Below are 15,801 nucleotides of genomic sequence, written 5' to 3' on the forward strand. Positions count from 1 at the left end.
AGCTTCACAACACAGTCCGGTTGAGCCTCACTAGCCAAATGAAGCTAGCTGGCTGCTTATAACTTTAGCTTTGGGCAACAGGGTTAAGTAGCTAGCTAGCTAGCTAGCTATTTATTTTCATGAACTGAAGTTCAATTTCAATAGGCGAACAACAAGTGGCAACCTAGCTAATACTTACTCACAAGGATTCCTAAATCATTGCGAAGAAGAATGAAAATCACTGCAGTTTCTACTGGCCATTGTCTTCAGGCTGGTTGTATTGGTGCTAGCTAAATACCAAGCTAAAGCTAGCTACCCCAGAAGTTGCGGTCAAACAAATTATGCTTTATTACCAACGCAGTATTGTATTCACATTGTTCGTGGCTGATATTTGCTTGTTTGCAGACTTTTGTACAGCTTTGACAGTGCTACTGTATCTTTCTTGACACGCAAATACCCAAACGGCGTTCCATAGTATGTATATTGTGAAGCTAATAGCCGTGACACTATTACTGTGTAATTCCAGTAGGGCAACATCTGAAAAATAGTGCACATGGTAGTGTGTACCGGTGCTCGACCAGTTGGCGAAAGCCAACATCACCCACGACAGAGAACGGTTGATTGTCAAGGGTAATAAATTCCATTATCTTGGCTTTAATGGATTTCGCCTCGTCTCGATGAAATTCTGTTACTCTTTCAAATGACTGCTCGATCCACACAGCAGACATCGTTGGCTAGTTTAGGAATGTTGTGTTGCACGTATAGCGCAAAATGTTACGTGGCGTCATTACGTCATGTACCTACATTTATATAGGTATGCACGTCAGCCTTGACATCGGTTTTGCACATCAGGGCATTAAACTAGACATTGTCCGATACCGATGTTGGCATTTTTAGCTAATATCGGCTGATTCCGAAATATTCACTGATTTATATCGTGCAACCCTAATTATTATAGTAAGTGCCTATTAACAGGGTTGACTCTAACAGGATTGAGGACTTCATATTAAATGAGGAATGGAAGCTTGTGTGCAACAGGGAGGGACAATCGAATGCAAACTTCTCAAAAAAATTTAATTGTTAAAACATTTCTAGTTTGGGTAACAGGGTTGATGTGTTATGCTCGATCCGCTCAGTTTTACACCACAAAACACCACAAAACTGTAAAAAAGGGTACAACCAGCCCACCTGCTTTTAGACTAATATTTTGACTATTAGATCAATGTTTCTTTAAAAAAATTAAAGCAAGAGTTGAGCAGGGTTGACCTTTTTAAAATAAAAACATCACTTTAAATTAATAATAGTATTCAGAAATGACTATCAAAGCAACAAAACTAGGGCTTTACAATCCTGGTGAAAACCCCAACATTTCTCCAGGTTAAGTATCTTCCTGGAAGACAGAGGATACACAGAGGGACATGTCAAAATGCTGAAAGTTTTTAGTCATATATAAAAATAAAAAAAACTGTTATTGCATTTCTATTTTAAAGGACACTTCATTTAACTCAGTTAAGAACAAATTCTTATTTTCAATGACGGCATAGGAACAGTGGGTTTAACTGCCTGTTCAAGGGCAGAACGACAGATTTGTTCCTTGTCAGCTCAGGGGTTTGAACTTGCAACCTTCCGGTTACTAGTCCAACACTCTAACCACTAGGCTACCCTGCCGCCCTGATTTAATATAACAGGTTTTTCAAGTTCAATATTTGTGCACAATTACTTATTTTGCGTCCCTTTCATATTTAAATAAAATATGAAAGGGACTCAAAAGGCACTCATTTTGGGGAACGACTCACTTATTGGATTGATAATAATTTTTTCCCAATGGAACATGTGAAAGGTAGCACCTTTAGCTGTTGGTAAAATTGTTCTCTTTAGATTACTATGACAACTTCCATTTGTTAGGGTGTTCTACTTGTCAGCTAATGTCATCACAGAGGCATTAACAGCTTTATTTGACATGGCAAGAACAAGAAGGAAGGTTTAAAGGGAAACGGAGCCCGTAAATCACTCACAGGGATGGAAGAATGTACCAAATGGCACCCTATTCCCTATAGAGTATAGTGCACTACTTTTGACTTATGGCTGGGCGATATGGCAAATAAATTATCACGATATCTATATATTTTTTCATTCGATAACGATAATTATCACGATATTAATCAAATAATGTTTAAAAGGTGCATATCTGCTTCAAACTCAAGATTGTCTGAACAAACCATGGTTAGAGCATTGGGCCAGTAACCGAAAGGTTGCTAGATTGAATCCCTGAGCTGACAAGGCAAAAATCTGTTGTTCTACCCAAGAACAAGGCAGTTAACCCACTGTTCCCCGATAGGCCGTCATTGTAAGTAAGAAGTTGTTTTTAACTGACTTGCCTAGTTAAATAAAGATTACTTTTTTTAATTATGTGAGCTACACATACAATTATACTTGAAGGAAAATTGTTCCATGTTTGCAGCCAGGGAGCAGGTACAGTTGAAGTTGGAAGTTTACATACACCTGAGCCAAATACATTTAAACTCAGTTTTTCACAATTCCTGATATTTAATCCTAGTAAAAAATTCCCTGTCTTAGGTCAGTTAGGATCACCACTTTATTTTAAGAATGTGAAATGTGAGAATAATAGTAGAGAGAATGATTTATTTCAGCCTTTATTTCTTTCATCACATTCCCAGTGGGTCAGAAGTTTACATACACTCAATTAGTATTTGGTAGCATTGCCTTTAAATTGGGTCAAACGTTTTGGGTAGCCTTCCACAAGCTTCCCACAATACGTTGGGTGAATTTTGGACCATTCCTCCTGACAGAGTCAGGTTTGTAAGTCTCCTTGCTCGCACACACTTTTTCAGTTCTGCTCACAAATGTTCTATAGGTTTGAGGTCAGGGCTTTGTGATGGCCAATCCAGTACCTTGACTTTGTTGTCCTTAAACCATTTTGCCACAACTTTGGAAGTATGCTTGGGGTTATTGTTCATTTGGAAGACCCATTTGCCACCAAGACTGATGTCTTGAGATGTTGCTTCAATATATCCACATAATTTTCTTTCCTCATGATGCCATCTATTTTGTGAAGTACAGCAAAGCACCCCCACAACATGATGCTACCTTTCCCCGTGCTTCCCCGTGTCCTTTGCTTGGAAGCCTCCCCCTTTTTCCTCCAAACATAACAATGGTCTTTATGGCCATTATGGTCATTTTTGTTTCATCAGACCAGAGGACATTTCTCCAAAAAGTACGATCTTTGTCTGGCTTTTTTTTATGGCGGTTTTGGAGCAGTGGCTTCTTCCTTGTTGAGCGGCCTTTCAGGTTATGTCAATATAGGACTCGTTTTACTGTGGATATAGATACATTTGTACCTGTTTCCTCCAGCATCTTCACAAGGTCCTTTGCTGCTGTTCTGGGAATGATTTGAACTTTTCGCACCAAAGTACGTTCATCTCTAGGAGACAGAACGCATCTCCTGCCTGAGCGGTATGACGGCTGCGTGGTCCCATGATGTTTATACTTGCGTACTATTGTTTGTACAGATGAACGTGGTACCTTCAGGCGTTTGTAAATTGCTCCCAAGGATGAACCAGACTTGTGGAGGTCTACAATTCTTTTTCTGAGGTCTTGGCTAATTTCTTTTGATTTTCCCATGATGTCAAGCAAAGAGGCACTGAATTTGAAGGTAGGCCTTGAAATATATCCACAGGTACACCTCCAATTGACTCAAATGATGTCAATTAACCTATCAGAAGCTTCTAAAGCCATGACATAATTTTCTGGAATTTTGCGAGCTGTTTAAAGGCACAGTCAACTTAGTGTATGTGAACTTCTGACCCACTTGAATTATGATTCCATGAAATAATTTGTCTGTAAACAATTGTTGGAAAAATTACTTGTCATGCACAAAGTAGATGTCTTAAAACTTGCAAAAACTACAGTTTGTTAACAAGAAATTTAAAAGTGTATGTAAACTTCTGACTTCAACTCTACCATTGATAAGCCTCTTGAAACCTTCCTTTTCGACTGTGCTAATTGGTAGCATGTCCTTAGCAATGCAATGCATAATAGCATTTGTGATGTCTTTGTCTTTTCGATGTTTGATTGTAAGGGCATAAACACTGTCAGTGTTGACTGCTTCGGGCAAACATCCCTAGATTGGCTGGTGCTTCAGGGGGAGTTTATCAATACCATTGCGCAAACTCAAACTTCCTGCATGTTCCAAAGAGTGACTTTGTTTCAGATGTTGAAAAAGGTTTGTCATATTACCGGACTTCGTAGCCACCTGTCTACGGCACAATTTGCACCGAACATTGTTCTGCTCTTCTGTCGGACTTCAAAATGCCAAACCACTTCCAAATTACTGAAACAGTTTAACCCTTTTTATCAATAGTTTCTTCGTTGTAAGCTGCTCCTTCTCTATGGCTATCACGGACACTGTTTTCACCTACATCACTAATTATGTGGTTAATTGTGGCTACTCCATCACTTGAGATGCTATGTGTTTTTTTTGTGGACATATACCTCTCCACGTGCATATTGTCACTTCTCTGCACATTCCTGCTGCGTCACAGAGGTGAAATGGACTGCTGTACCTAATTATTCTATATCGACATTACCGAAAATTAATCTAAATGTTTTATATCGTTAATGAGGGAAGTAATTACCTCCAATAATTATTGCTATTGATTTATCGCCCAGCCCTATTTTGACCTATGGTCCCTGTCAAGGGACTAGGGTGCCATTTGGGACACAGTCCACTTCTGAGGAGATTAAATGCTCATTTTTGGTACCTGGGTGACTAGATTTTGAAATCTGAGCAGGCAATTTTAGTGGAGGCTACTAAAGCACGATGTGGTTTCAAAGTGATGAAGGACTTTACCAAATGAAGCCCTGTAAAGGCCAGACAGGCAGATAACTGGCAGTCTGTAATTCATGTCTGAAGCTGTGTATGGACCCTGGTCAAAAGTAGTACACTACATAGGGATTAGAGTGCCATTTGGGACAACTTTCAGACATCCTGAGACGCCAGCCTTTTTAGCTTAGCTAGCCCAGAGAGCCTTGCTCTTCCTAGCCCTGCTCTGCCTTACTGTGCTATAGGACGTTATCGGGAGTTCAACCCTGATCACAACAGTATGTGTTTAATTTTATGTATATTTATTTTGCATATTGTCATGTTGAAGATGACACAATTGCGAAATAGTCCCGCTTACTATTTCGGTGAGTTTCAACCATGTGGATACTCACTGTATATTGTGACATACAGTTGCAACTGCTCTGGAGTTGGCTTAAGTTTATTTGTTTCTCTTTTGTGTGAATTGGAATATTGTGTGTGTTTTAGGGGCTATGAGCAGTTCCAGTCCCAGGTCTAAAAGGCTAAAGTGTATAGACCTAGGCCAACAGTCTTAATTAGCACTGTGTGTGTGTTTACTACTGTAAATGCCTGGGCCTGGTGTTGTTGTCTGAGCTAAGGGACCATCTATAAGCGTGTAGTAATGGGTCTCAGCCCAAATAGTCTCCAGATTGACGTGGGGTTTAGTTTAGGGCTCCCAGTTTCATTTGCCTGCCTCACAAAAGAGTTTGGTCCAATATAGCTTGGAAAATGCAGAATTCCTCAGTTGCATGCAGCTGTAATACCCAATTAACTATCTATTATTGCTTGTAAACATTTGAAATTTGAAATGGATGTTCATATTTTACCGCATGAAGTATATTACAGTCTGTATTTTAACATGTCCTTTTGCTCAAATGCTTTACTGGCTTTTTGTTGTGGCAGAGTGACTACTCGCAGTGCCTGTTTTGAGTTTACAGTCGATTATATGGACCAAAGATCATCTAAAATAATAAGCCACTGTGCATCTTCACTTTGATTTCACCCTTTGACTGTCAACCATTTATTGTCTTATCACTATGTTGTCCATGCTTCTCTGTCTGTTCCCTGGTAATGTTACCTAAAATACACTCCCCATTAGCAGTAGAGAGTGTTGTCCCTAAGCACCAGCTACACTCCTGCTTGTCTCCCCAGACCAGACGGGCCTCAGACCAGCTTCAGAGACACACCCAGTGCAGTGGGTTGTATTTTTGGTCAGGTTCAAGTCTTAAAGCTTGTGGTCCATTAACATTTTGCTCACTAAGCAGTCCCCTGCCCCACCCTCATTTCCCTTACTTACATTTGTGTGTACAGATGTAGGATCTTAATTTGATCACCCATTTGCAGGGGGACATTTAAAACAGTTTTGTTTCCTTGAGGTTTTAAAAGTCTTCTCAAGTTTGTAATTTCCTCTTTGAAATGTCAGACTTGATTTTCCCTTACGAAATGTGTGTCAACCCCTACAAAAATGTTAATTGATTATAATCCACATAATAATTCACATTTCCTGTTGCTGCGGGATTATTTTCCTGCTGTAGCATACTGGTTCATTTATACTTTAGGTGTATCCCTGAAACTATAACCTCGTTTCTATTGAGAGCAGGCATTTCTATTTGTTTTTCAAGAGAAGATAATTTTAAGCTTTTTGCAAGATGATAGGGAAGTGATGTATTGTTGGCAGTGGTATATGGCTGGAAATAACTATTCCTGTTTTACTGGCCATCGGGTTTAAAATGACCTGACTGCCTGGCACTAGTCTTCATAAATAGTTCTCTGACTGCCTGGCACTAGTCTTTATAAATAGTTCTGACTGCCACCACACGCAGCAGATGAATTACTTCCATGGACTCTTCAGTGCACATGCTGTGTTGGGACCTGACCGATCTAGTTTTACTATTGTTTACGCAGTTACAACTTGTTTACCCAGTTTTGAAGAGAATATGTTTCAACTTATTGGTAGGTTACATCATAATCATGTACACACACACGCATACCAATTTAGGGAATTGATTGCTTTTAAATGTTATGTAGGTTATTGTAGTCAAGAGGGCAATTTTTTTAAAGTGAGTCATTACTCTACAGCAGTCTGCTGACTAGTTGCAGTGTGCTCTAGTGAATGGTGGACATGAGGGGCTGTTTCAACACAAGTTGAGCACTAAGCTACAGGACCTATTTTAGGCCACTGTCAGACTGTGTAGTCTGAGGATTGTGTGGTAGGTGTGTTTGTGGTGAAGACTGATCTGTGTCGTGGTCAAAAGTTTTGAGAATGACACAAATATTAATTTCCACAAAGTTTGCTGCTTCAGTGTCTTTAGATATTTTGTACAATTGAACCGCTCTCCTTGAAGTTCTTGATTATCTGATAAATGGTTGATTTAGGTGCAATCTTACTGGCAGCAATATCCTTGCCTGTGAAGCCCTTTTTGTGCATAGCAATGATGACGGCATGTGTTTCCTTGCAGGTAACCATGGTTGACAGAGGAAGAACAATGATTCCAAGCACCACCCTCCTTTTGAAGCTTCCTGTTATTCAAACTCAATCAGCATGACCGAGTGATCTCCAGCCTTGTCCTCTTCAATACTCAATACCTGTGTTAATGAGAGAATCACTGACATGATGTCAGCTGATCCTTTTGTGGCAGGGCTGAAATACAGTGGAAACATATTTTGGGGATTCAGTTCATTTGCATGGCAAAGAGGGACTTTGCAATTAATTGCAATTCATCTGATCATTCTTCATTACATTCTGGAGTATATGCAATTTGCCATCATACAAACTGAGGCAGCAGACTTTGTGAACATTTAAATTTGTGTCCTTCTCAAAACTTTTGGCCACGACTCTACAGTACAGTTGAGACAAGCCCCAAATATTAGGTTAGGTGTGGTAGTAATCTTGAGTTCATTAATGGCCATGTTCTTATATTGGCTGGTTTGGATGGTTGTGATTGTTATTTCACCTGCACCATCACACTGTGGATGGCAGAGTCTGAGTAAGAGCAGCTGTTGGTTCTAGTGATGCTTTAGGTTATCATACGGTGATGCTAGTACGGACACTAGTTTGCCACTGTTTACAGCTATTTCCCTTTTCACACCTTTGCTGCAGTAGCCTCCCCCTATTTAACAAATACCATAATCATATGTTAGTCTCATTCTGTTACTGGAAGTGTCTAAGGCTAAAAGAGGAGTGGTATAATATTGTTTCTCTGAGGTCTTCCCTGTAGCAGAGCTTTGTTAATTGAGGTAGCTGCTTAGGGCGTATGGAACAAACTAATTGTTATTTCCTGCTGTTCTGTTCCCTCCCTCCCCAGTCCCCGCTGCTCAGTGCTCTACTCCCTGTCTTGTGGGATATTACCCTCCACCAGGGATGGTTTCACACACACAGCAGCTGGTCTAGAGGGCCAGGTTATACAGTATAATCCTGGTCTGCATCTCAAATGGCACACTATTCCCTATATAGTGCACTACTTTTGACCATGGCCCATAGGGCTCTGGTCAAAAGTAGTGCACTATATACTGTAGGGATGCAGATCTGGTGTATAGGGTAGGCTATACAGTATAGGCTTCTCTTGTTTGCACTGGCATGTGCAATCCTCGAAGATTAGGTTCTGTCTGGGATTGAGAGAGACTGAATCCTGTCCAGATACACGTGGAACACGGTCTCTATTAAAGGGGACAGGTCTTCTCATGACATGGGTCATGGCTAAGTGAGAGTTGTTAGTCTAAGACCATGGTCTGAAGCGGTCAGTGGATTAGAGCAGAGACTTAGTCTGCTTCCCAAATGGCAACCTATTCTCTACATAGTGCCCTACTTTTGATCAAAGCCCTATGGATCCTGGTCAAAAGTTGTGCATATAAAAATAGGGTGCCCTTTGGGACACAGATGTATCTGCAGTAATATGGGATGCTAAAGAAATGACCCTATTAACTCAGCACTGCACCATCTGGCTTCAGAGGCTTTGTTTGGTCCACTCAGCCATGTGTCTTATCAGTAAACTATAGTTTTATGTATTTGTTGTGTCAATAGCCTACTTCTGAATGACTTCAGACCACTGCTGGTGCTCTGTGGTGTTTGCTCTATTTAATAGTTGCATTAAGACATTCCTGAGGTACTTTGAAGTGAGGATGCTTTGTCATTATTTGTTCGCTAGGTAGGCGGCATGCATACACACAAACGGTGCTATATAGCACCTAAAAGGGCTCTTCGGCTGTCCCCATAGGAGAACCCTTTGAAGAATCCTTTTTGGTTCCGGGTTTGAACCCTTTTGGGTTCCATGTAAAACCCTACCCACAGAGGGTTCTACATGGAACCCAAAGGATCCTACCTGGAACCAAAAAACAGCCAAAGAACCCTGTTTTCTAAGAGTGTTTAGTTGAAGTGAATATGTTGGCTGTTTTTTCCTGTGGCTGTAATTACTTATGCGACGTCTCACCACCAGTCATACATAGACCAGGCAGCCCTAATCACCAACCACTCAGGAGCAGATGACCAGGCCTAGGCACCTAGCTTACATGTCTCTGACTGCTGTGAAGGGAAGAGGGGTGGTGTCTAATTTTGTTACAGTACGACAAGTGGTGCCTCTGCCTCTCCCTTAGGTAGATGTCAGAGAGAACGGCAGCCCAGAGATGCTCTTCTCTTATTCATGTATCTCGCTCTTACTGCCAATGAGTAATTGATCCCAGAAGGCACCTGTGTTAGAGCAAGAGGAGCTGAGTTCACTTGTTCCCCCAGAGATGTGGTTACAGTCAGTATAGTCCTGTCCCTCCCAGAACCAGCAGCTTTGGAACAATCCAAGGCTAGCAGAGCCAGAGTATTCTGAGCATGGTGTGTGGGTGTGTAATGATAGAGCATGGCATTTGGGAAGAGGCTGTGGGGGGGCGGGGCAAGAAGTGTCTAATGTTGGAGTACTCTGGACTGCAACGGAATATACCCTGTTACACCCTCTACATATTCTACAACCGAAACACCCACATTACCCTCCATAGTGACTCACCAGCTATCAAGGGGACACGTTTTAAATATATACGCAACAAAAATAATACACCCCAAAAAACTTTGGAGACACCACAAACCATGACCTAAACATAATGAAAACCGCAAGGCAAATAAACTCAGCAAAAAAAGAAATGTCCCTTTTTCAGGACCCTGTCTTTCAAAGATAATTCGTAAAAATCCAAATAACTTCACAGATCTTCATTGTAAAGGGTTTAAACACTTTCCCATGCTCAATGAACTATAAATAATTAATTAACATGCACCTGTGGAACGGTTGTTAAGACACTAACAGCTTACAGATGGTAGGCAATTAAGGCCACAGTTATGAAAACTTAGGACACTAAAGAGGCCTTTCTACTGGCTCTGAAAAACACCAAAAGAAAGATGCCCATGGTCCCTGCTCATCTGTGTGAACATGCCTTAGGCATGCTGCAAGGAGGCATGAGGACTTGCAGATGTGGCCAGTAAATTGCAATGTCCGTACTGTGCGACGCCTAAGACGGCGCTACAACTGCCCGAGTTAGACCAGGAACGCACATCCCTCCATCAGTGCTCAGACTGTCCACAATAGGCTGAGAGAGGCTGGACTGAGGGCTTTTAGGCCTGTTGTAAGGCAGGTCCTCACCAGACATCACCGGCAACAACGTCGCCTATGGGCACAAACCCACCGTCGCTGGACCAGACAGGACTGGCAAAAAGTGCTCTTCACTGACGAGTCACGGTTTTGTCTCACCGGGGGTGATTGTCGGATTCACTTTTATCGTCGATGGAATGAACGTTATACCCGAGGCCTGTACTCTGGAGAGGGATCGATTTGGAGGTGGAGGGTCCGTCATGGTCTGGGGCGGTGTATCACAGCATCATCGGACTGAGCTTGTTGTCATTGCAGGCAATCTCAACGCTGTGCTTTACAGGGAAGACATCCTCCTCCCTCATGTGGTACCCTTCCTGCAGGCTCATCCTGACATGACCCTCCAGCATGACAATGCCACCGGCCATACTGCTCATTCTGTGCGTGATTTCCTGCAAGACAGGAATATCAGTGAGCCCCGATCTCAATCCCATTGAGCACGTCTGGGACCTGTTGGATCAGAGGGTGAGGGCTAGAGCCTTTCCCCACAGAAATGTCCTGGAACTTGCAGGTGCCTTGGTGGGAGAGTGGGGATACATCTCACAGCAAGAACTGGCAAATCTGGTGCAGTCCATGAGGAGGAGATGCACTGCAGTACTTAATGCAGCTGGTGGCCACACCAGATACTGACTGTTCCTTTTTTATTTTGACCCCCCCTTTGTTCAGGGACACATTATTACATTTCTGTTAGTCACATGTCTGTGGAACTTGTTCAGTTTATGTCTCATTTGTTGAACCTTATGTTCATACAAATATTTACACATGTTAAGTTTGCTGAAAATAAACAGTGAGAGTTTATATGAAAATATTAATTGGCTTATGTTTTCATTTTAAAAAACAATACAACCATCATCTACTTCTTGGTACATTATTATACAGATTTGACTTTAGGGCTACCTGTTGGTGTTTTCCGTGTTACTGTTCTCAGAGAACTGTGTATTGCATTGTAGTAGAAACCACATACAGTGCCTTGCGAAAGTATTCGGCCCCCTTTAACTTTGCGACCTTTTGCCACATTTCAGGCTTCAAACATAAAGATATAAAACTGTATTTTTTTGTGAAGAATCAACAACAAGTGGGACACAATCATGAAGTAGAACGACATTTATTGGATATTTCAAACTTTTTTAACAAATCAAAAACTGAAAAATTGGGCGTGCAAAATGATTCAGCCCCTTTACTTTCAGTGCAGCAAACTCTCTCCAGAAGTTCAGTGAGGATCTCTGAATGATCCAATGTTGACCTAAATGACTAATGATGATAAATACAATCCACCTGTGTGTAATCAAGTCTCCGTATAAATGCACCTGCACTGTGATAGTCTCAGAGGTCCGTTAAAAGCGCAGAGAGCATCATGAAGAACAAGGAACACACCAGGCAGGTCCGAGATACTGTTGTGAAGAAGTGTAAAGCCGGATTTGGATACAAAAAGATTTCCCAAGCTTTAAACATCCCAAGGAGCACTGTGCAAGCGATAATATTGAAATGGAAGGAGTATCAGACCACTGCAAATCTACCAAGACCTGGCCGTCCCTCTAAACTTTCAGCTCATACAAGGAGAAGACTGATCAGAGATGCAGCCAAGAGGCCCATGATCACTCTGGATGAACTGCAGAGATCTACAGCTGAGGTGGGAGACTCTGTCCATAGGACAACAATCAGTCGTATATTGCACAAATCTGGCCTTTATGGAAGAGTGGCAAGAAGAAAGCCATTTCTTAAAGATATCCATAAAAAGTGTTGTTTAAAGTTTGCCACAAGCCACCTGGGAGACACACCAAACATGTGGAAGAAGGTGCTCTGGTCAGATGAAACCAAAATTGAACTTTTTGGCAACAATGCAAAACGTTATGTTTGGCGTAAAAGCAACACAGCTCATCACCCTGAACACACCATACCCACTGTCAAACATGGTGGTGGCAGCATCATGGTTTGGGCCTGCTTTTCTTCAGCAGGGACAGGGAAGATGGTTAAAATTGATAGGAAGATGGATGGAGCCAAATACAGGACCATTCTGGAAGAAAACCTGATGGAGTCTGCGAAAGACCTGAGACTGGGACGGAGATTTGTCTTCCAACAAGACAATGATCCAAAACATAAAGCAAAATCTACAATGGAATGGTTCAAAAATAAACATATCCAGGTGTTAGAATGGCCAAGTCAAAGTCCAGACCTGAATCCAATCGAGAATCTGTGGAAAGAACTGAAAACTGCTGTTCACAAATGGTCTCCATCCAACCTCACTGAGCACGAGCTATTTTGCAAGGAGGAATGGGAAAAAATGTCAGCCTCTCGATGTGCAAAACTGATAGAGACATACCCCAAGCGACTTACAGCTGTAATCGCAGCAAAAGGTGGCGCTACAAATCATCAGAAAGCCAATGTTATCATCATCAGAAAGCCAATGAAGTCCTTGCCATCTCAGCAATCAAATAGGGTGGGCTTTAGTCTACCCTTCGAAGTTTGTAATTTGAGAGTGGGGGCATATGCTGAATTAGGAAGCTGCATGCTCTTAGCAACTGCAAACAAATGCCTTTGTGGAGCTCAAATGTCCCCTAGATGCATGTGGGTCATTCACTTTTTGCAGCATATGTCATAAATACCCAGCTGCCACCAAATAGAGAGCAAGTCTCTCTCTCCTAGTGGTGTAAATATAGGTTGCTATGAGAACACCATGGCTCCCAGAGAGCATGCTGCCATTGTTGCTCTGTGGAGTAGCTGAGGGTATTCACTGTCTGTCCTCTGCTCAATAAGGGGGAAACTCAAGTGACAACCGACAAGAATAGCATTAGTTCTAACGTGTGGAAGGGTTAAAGAGCTTCTTAAGGTAGTGTTTCCCCTATATTATTTTAGCAGAGGTGACTCTAAATTGTTGCAACCGCTGCAAAAAATATGATGTCATTTAATATACAGTACCAGTCAAAAGTTTGGACACACCTACTCATTCCAGGGTTTTCTTTATCTCTACTATTTTCTACATTGTAGAATTACAGTGAAGACATCAAAACTATGAATAACACATATGGAATGATGTAGTAACCAAAAAAGTGTTAAACAAATTAAAATATATTTGAGATTCTTCAAAGTAGCCACCCTTTGCCTTGATGGAAGCTTTGCACACTCTTGGCATTATCTCAACCAGCTTCACTTGGTTTTGATGGCTTCACTATTATTCTACAATGTTGAAAATAGTACAAATAAACAAAAACCCTTTGAGTAGGTGCGTCCAAACTTTTGACGTGTGTGTGTGTGTGTATTAGTCAAAAAATGTTTTGTACTTTTTACCCCTTTTTCGTGGTATCCAATTGGTAGTTAGTCTTGTCCCATTAATTACCTTATAGACTCGGTAGAGGCAAAGGTCGAGAGCCATGCGGCCTCCGAAACACGACCCTGCCTAGCTGCACTGCATCTTGACACACTGCTCACTTAACCCAGAAGCTAGCCACACCAATGTGCCGCCACAGGATTCGCTAGAGCACGGTGGGACAAGGACATCCCGGCAGGCCAAACCCTCCTCTAACCCGGACGATGCTGGGCCAGTTGTGCGCCGCCTCATCGGTCTCCCGGTTGCAGCCAGCTGCGACACAGCCTCGGATCGAACCCAGGTCTGTAGTGACTCCTCAAGCACTGTGATGCAGTGCCTTAGACCTCTGTGCCACTCAGGAGACTTTATATATATTTCTGCCGCGATTCTGCCGAGTTTTTAAATACATGTAGATAGTCGTCTCAATTACTGGAAGTCTATGGGAACGCTAGTAGCAATCCAGTCTCTCATTGATGTGTGCTGACAGTCTCTCTTTCTCTCAGCACTTGGACACCTTCCAAATGAAGGCAGTTTTTTTTCCCTCAGTCCTTAATCAATAGCTAGTCTGTTGTGGAATTAAAAGATCCCAAATGAGATGGCCAAAGATTTCTAAAACCAGATCAAGCTGCTTTAGCAGACAATAGGCACAATGGGGTGGACTACATAATTACCCAAAGAAGTAATTTATTTCCTGATATTTACTTGTTTATTCTCCTCTGTCCCTTCATATTATTATTATTATTATTATTATTAATACATTTTTAAATCAAATGTTCAATGTCTATATTTTGATCAGAACTTTCTTATTATTGAATGCTAAGAAAAGCACTAATGTCAGGAAATAGATTATTAAGATTTTCCTTTATCTTACACACAGTACACAAATAGCAGTATGTTCCAATAGGATCCTAGTTCATATGTAGTATAGTATGTAGTTACTAATAATATGCAGGTATTTCATATGCTAATTATGGTCAGTAAAATAAATGTCTGTTGGAGTGAAATGGGTCACTTTTGTTTTATTACTCCATAGTATGCCTAAATGCACAGTGCCTACTTTTTAGAGAATAGTGTACCCATTGTTTGGGGCTAATCCCATTGTGTTGCATAGAACGGGTCATGACAGGTGTTCCAAATGGCACACTATCCACTTTATAGTGCACTACTTTAGATTGTCCAGGGCCTATAGAGCTCTGCTCAAAAGTGATGCACCATGTAAAGATTAGGGTGCCATTTGGGATGCAGCTAGTGTTTCCCCTACCTTCAACTTCTAAAATGACAGGTCGTCATTGTGCGCGTCTCTCTTCATCAGGTCTAAATGGTCTCCTGCTTCTAATACACTATAGTCCCAAACTCTACTAACATATTCCACTATTTTAATACGACCCAAGGAAGGAAGGAATATTTATATTTCCAGAATTATTTTGGCAAGATAACTTATGAACCTCATACAGTACAAGCTCTTATCAGTCTTTCCTTGCAGAGTTAGCCAGTGAGTTGTATCTCCCACTGACTCACTGCTTCCTTTATTGTTGTCCAATACAACAGAGAGCATTATTGATATGAACTTGAGCCTGTGGCAGAAAGAGCACAGAGGGGTTGACTTATTCTATCTGGATAGTTGCCTGGAGGGGAGCAGAGCCTTATTTGGGCCTTGGAATGTGAACAGTCCCATGCACACAGAGACTAATCTCGTAATCAGTCTAACACAACACCAGGGTAACAAATTGCCAGGTTATAGAAGTAGTATCTATTCACTGGTTAGCTAGATACCCTACAGCTACTGCAGTTCCTGTGCTGTGGGGCTTGTTGTGATGCTTACACACTCCCACTGGGTCTAAACAGCTAGGTTAGGTTTATAGCAGTAGTAGGCCACTCCTCTCAACACCTAGCTGGTTTGTTAGTCACTGGCTACTCCCTACTGTAGTCCCCTGTGCTGTACTGTTGGGGGATGTTGGTGACCATATCATAGTTACACTATGGTTACACTATCTCTGACAATCCCTACGGCAATGTAATCCTACAATAATTACAGC

The 15,801-nt window shown here is 41.6% G+C and overlaps 1 protein-coding gene across 10 annotated transcripts in view; it reads left to right on the plus strand.

Moving 5' to 3' along the window:
- The window catches only part of LOC110512735 (protein cordon-bleu), a 67,852-nt gene that overhangs the window by 7,082 nt on the left and 44,969 nt on the right, over nucleotides 1-15,801 (plus strand). Inside the window, exon 1 of one of the 10 annotated variants that reach the window (XM_036971464.1) lies at nucleotides 13,793-14,066. The exons of the other annotated variants lie outside the window; for them this stretch is intronic. Within the exon in view, the coding sequence (XP_036827359.1) occupies nucleotides 13,990-14,066 (77 nt within the window). The 5' untranslated portion in view covers nucleotides 13,793-13,989. Of the gene's footprint in view, nucleotides 1-13,792; nucleotides 14,067-15,801 lie in introns of those variants that run through there. 10 annotated transcript variants of the gene reach the window in all.

This window comes from Oncorhynchus mykiss, chromosome 3, assembly GCF_013265735.2.
Source record: "Oncorhynchus mykiss isolate Arlee chromosome 3, USDA_OmykA_1.1, whole genome shotgun sequence".
Taxonomy (NCBI): Eukaryota; Metazoa; Chordata; class Actinopteri; order Salmoniformes; family Salmonidae; genus Oncorhynchus; species Oncorhynchus mykiss.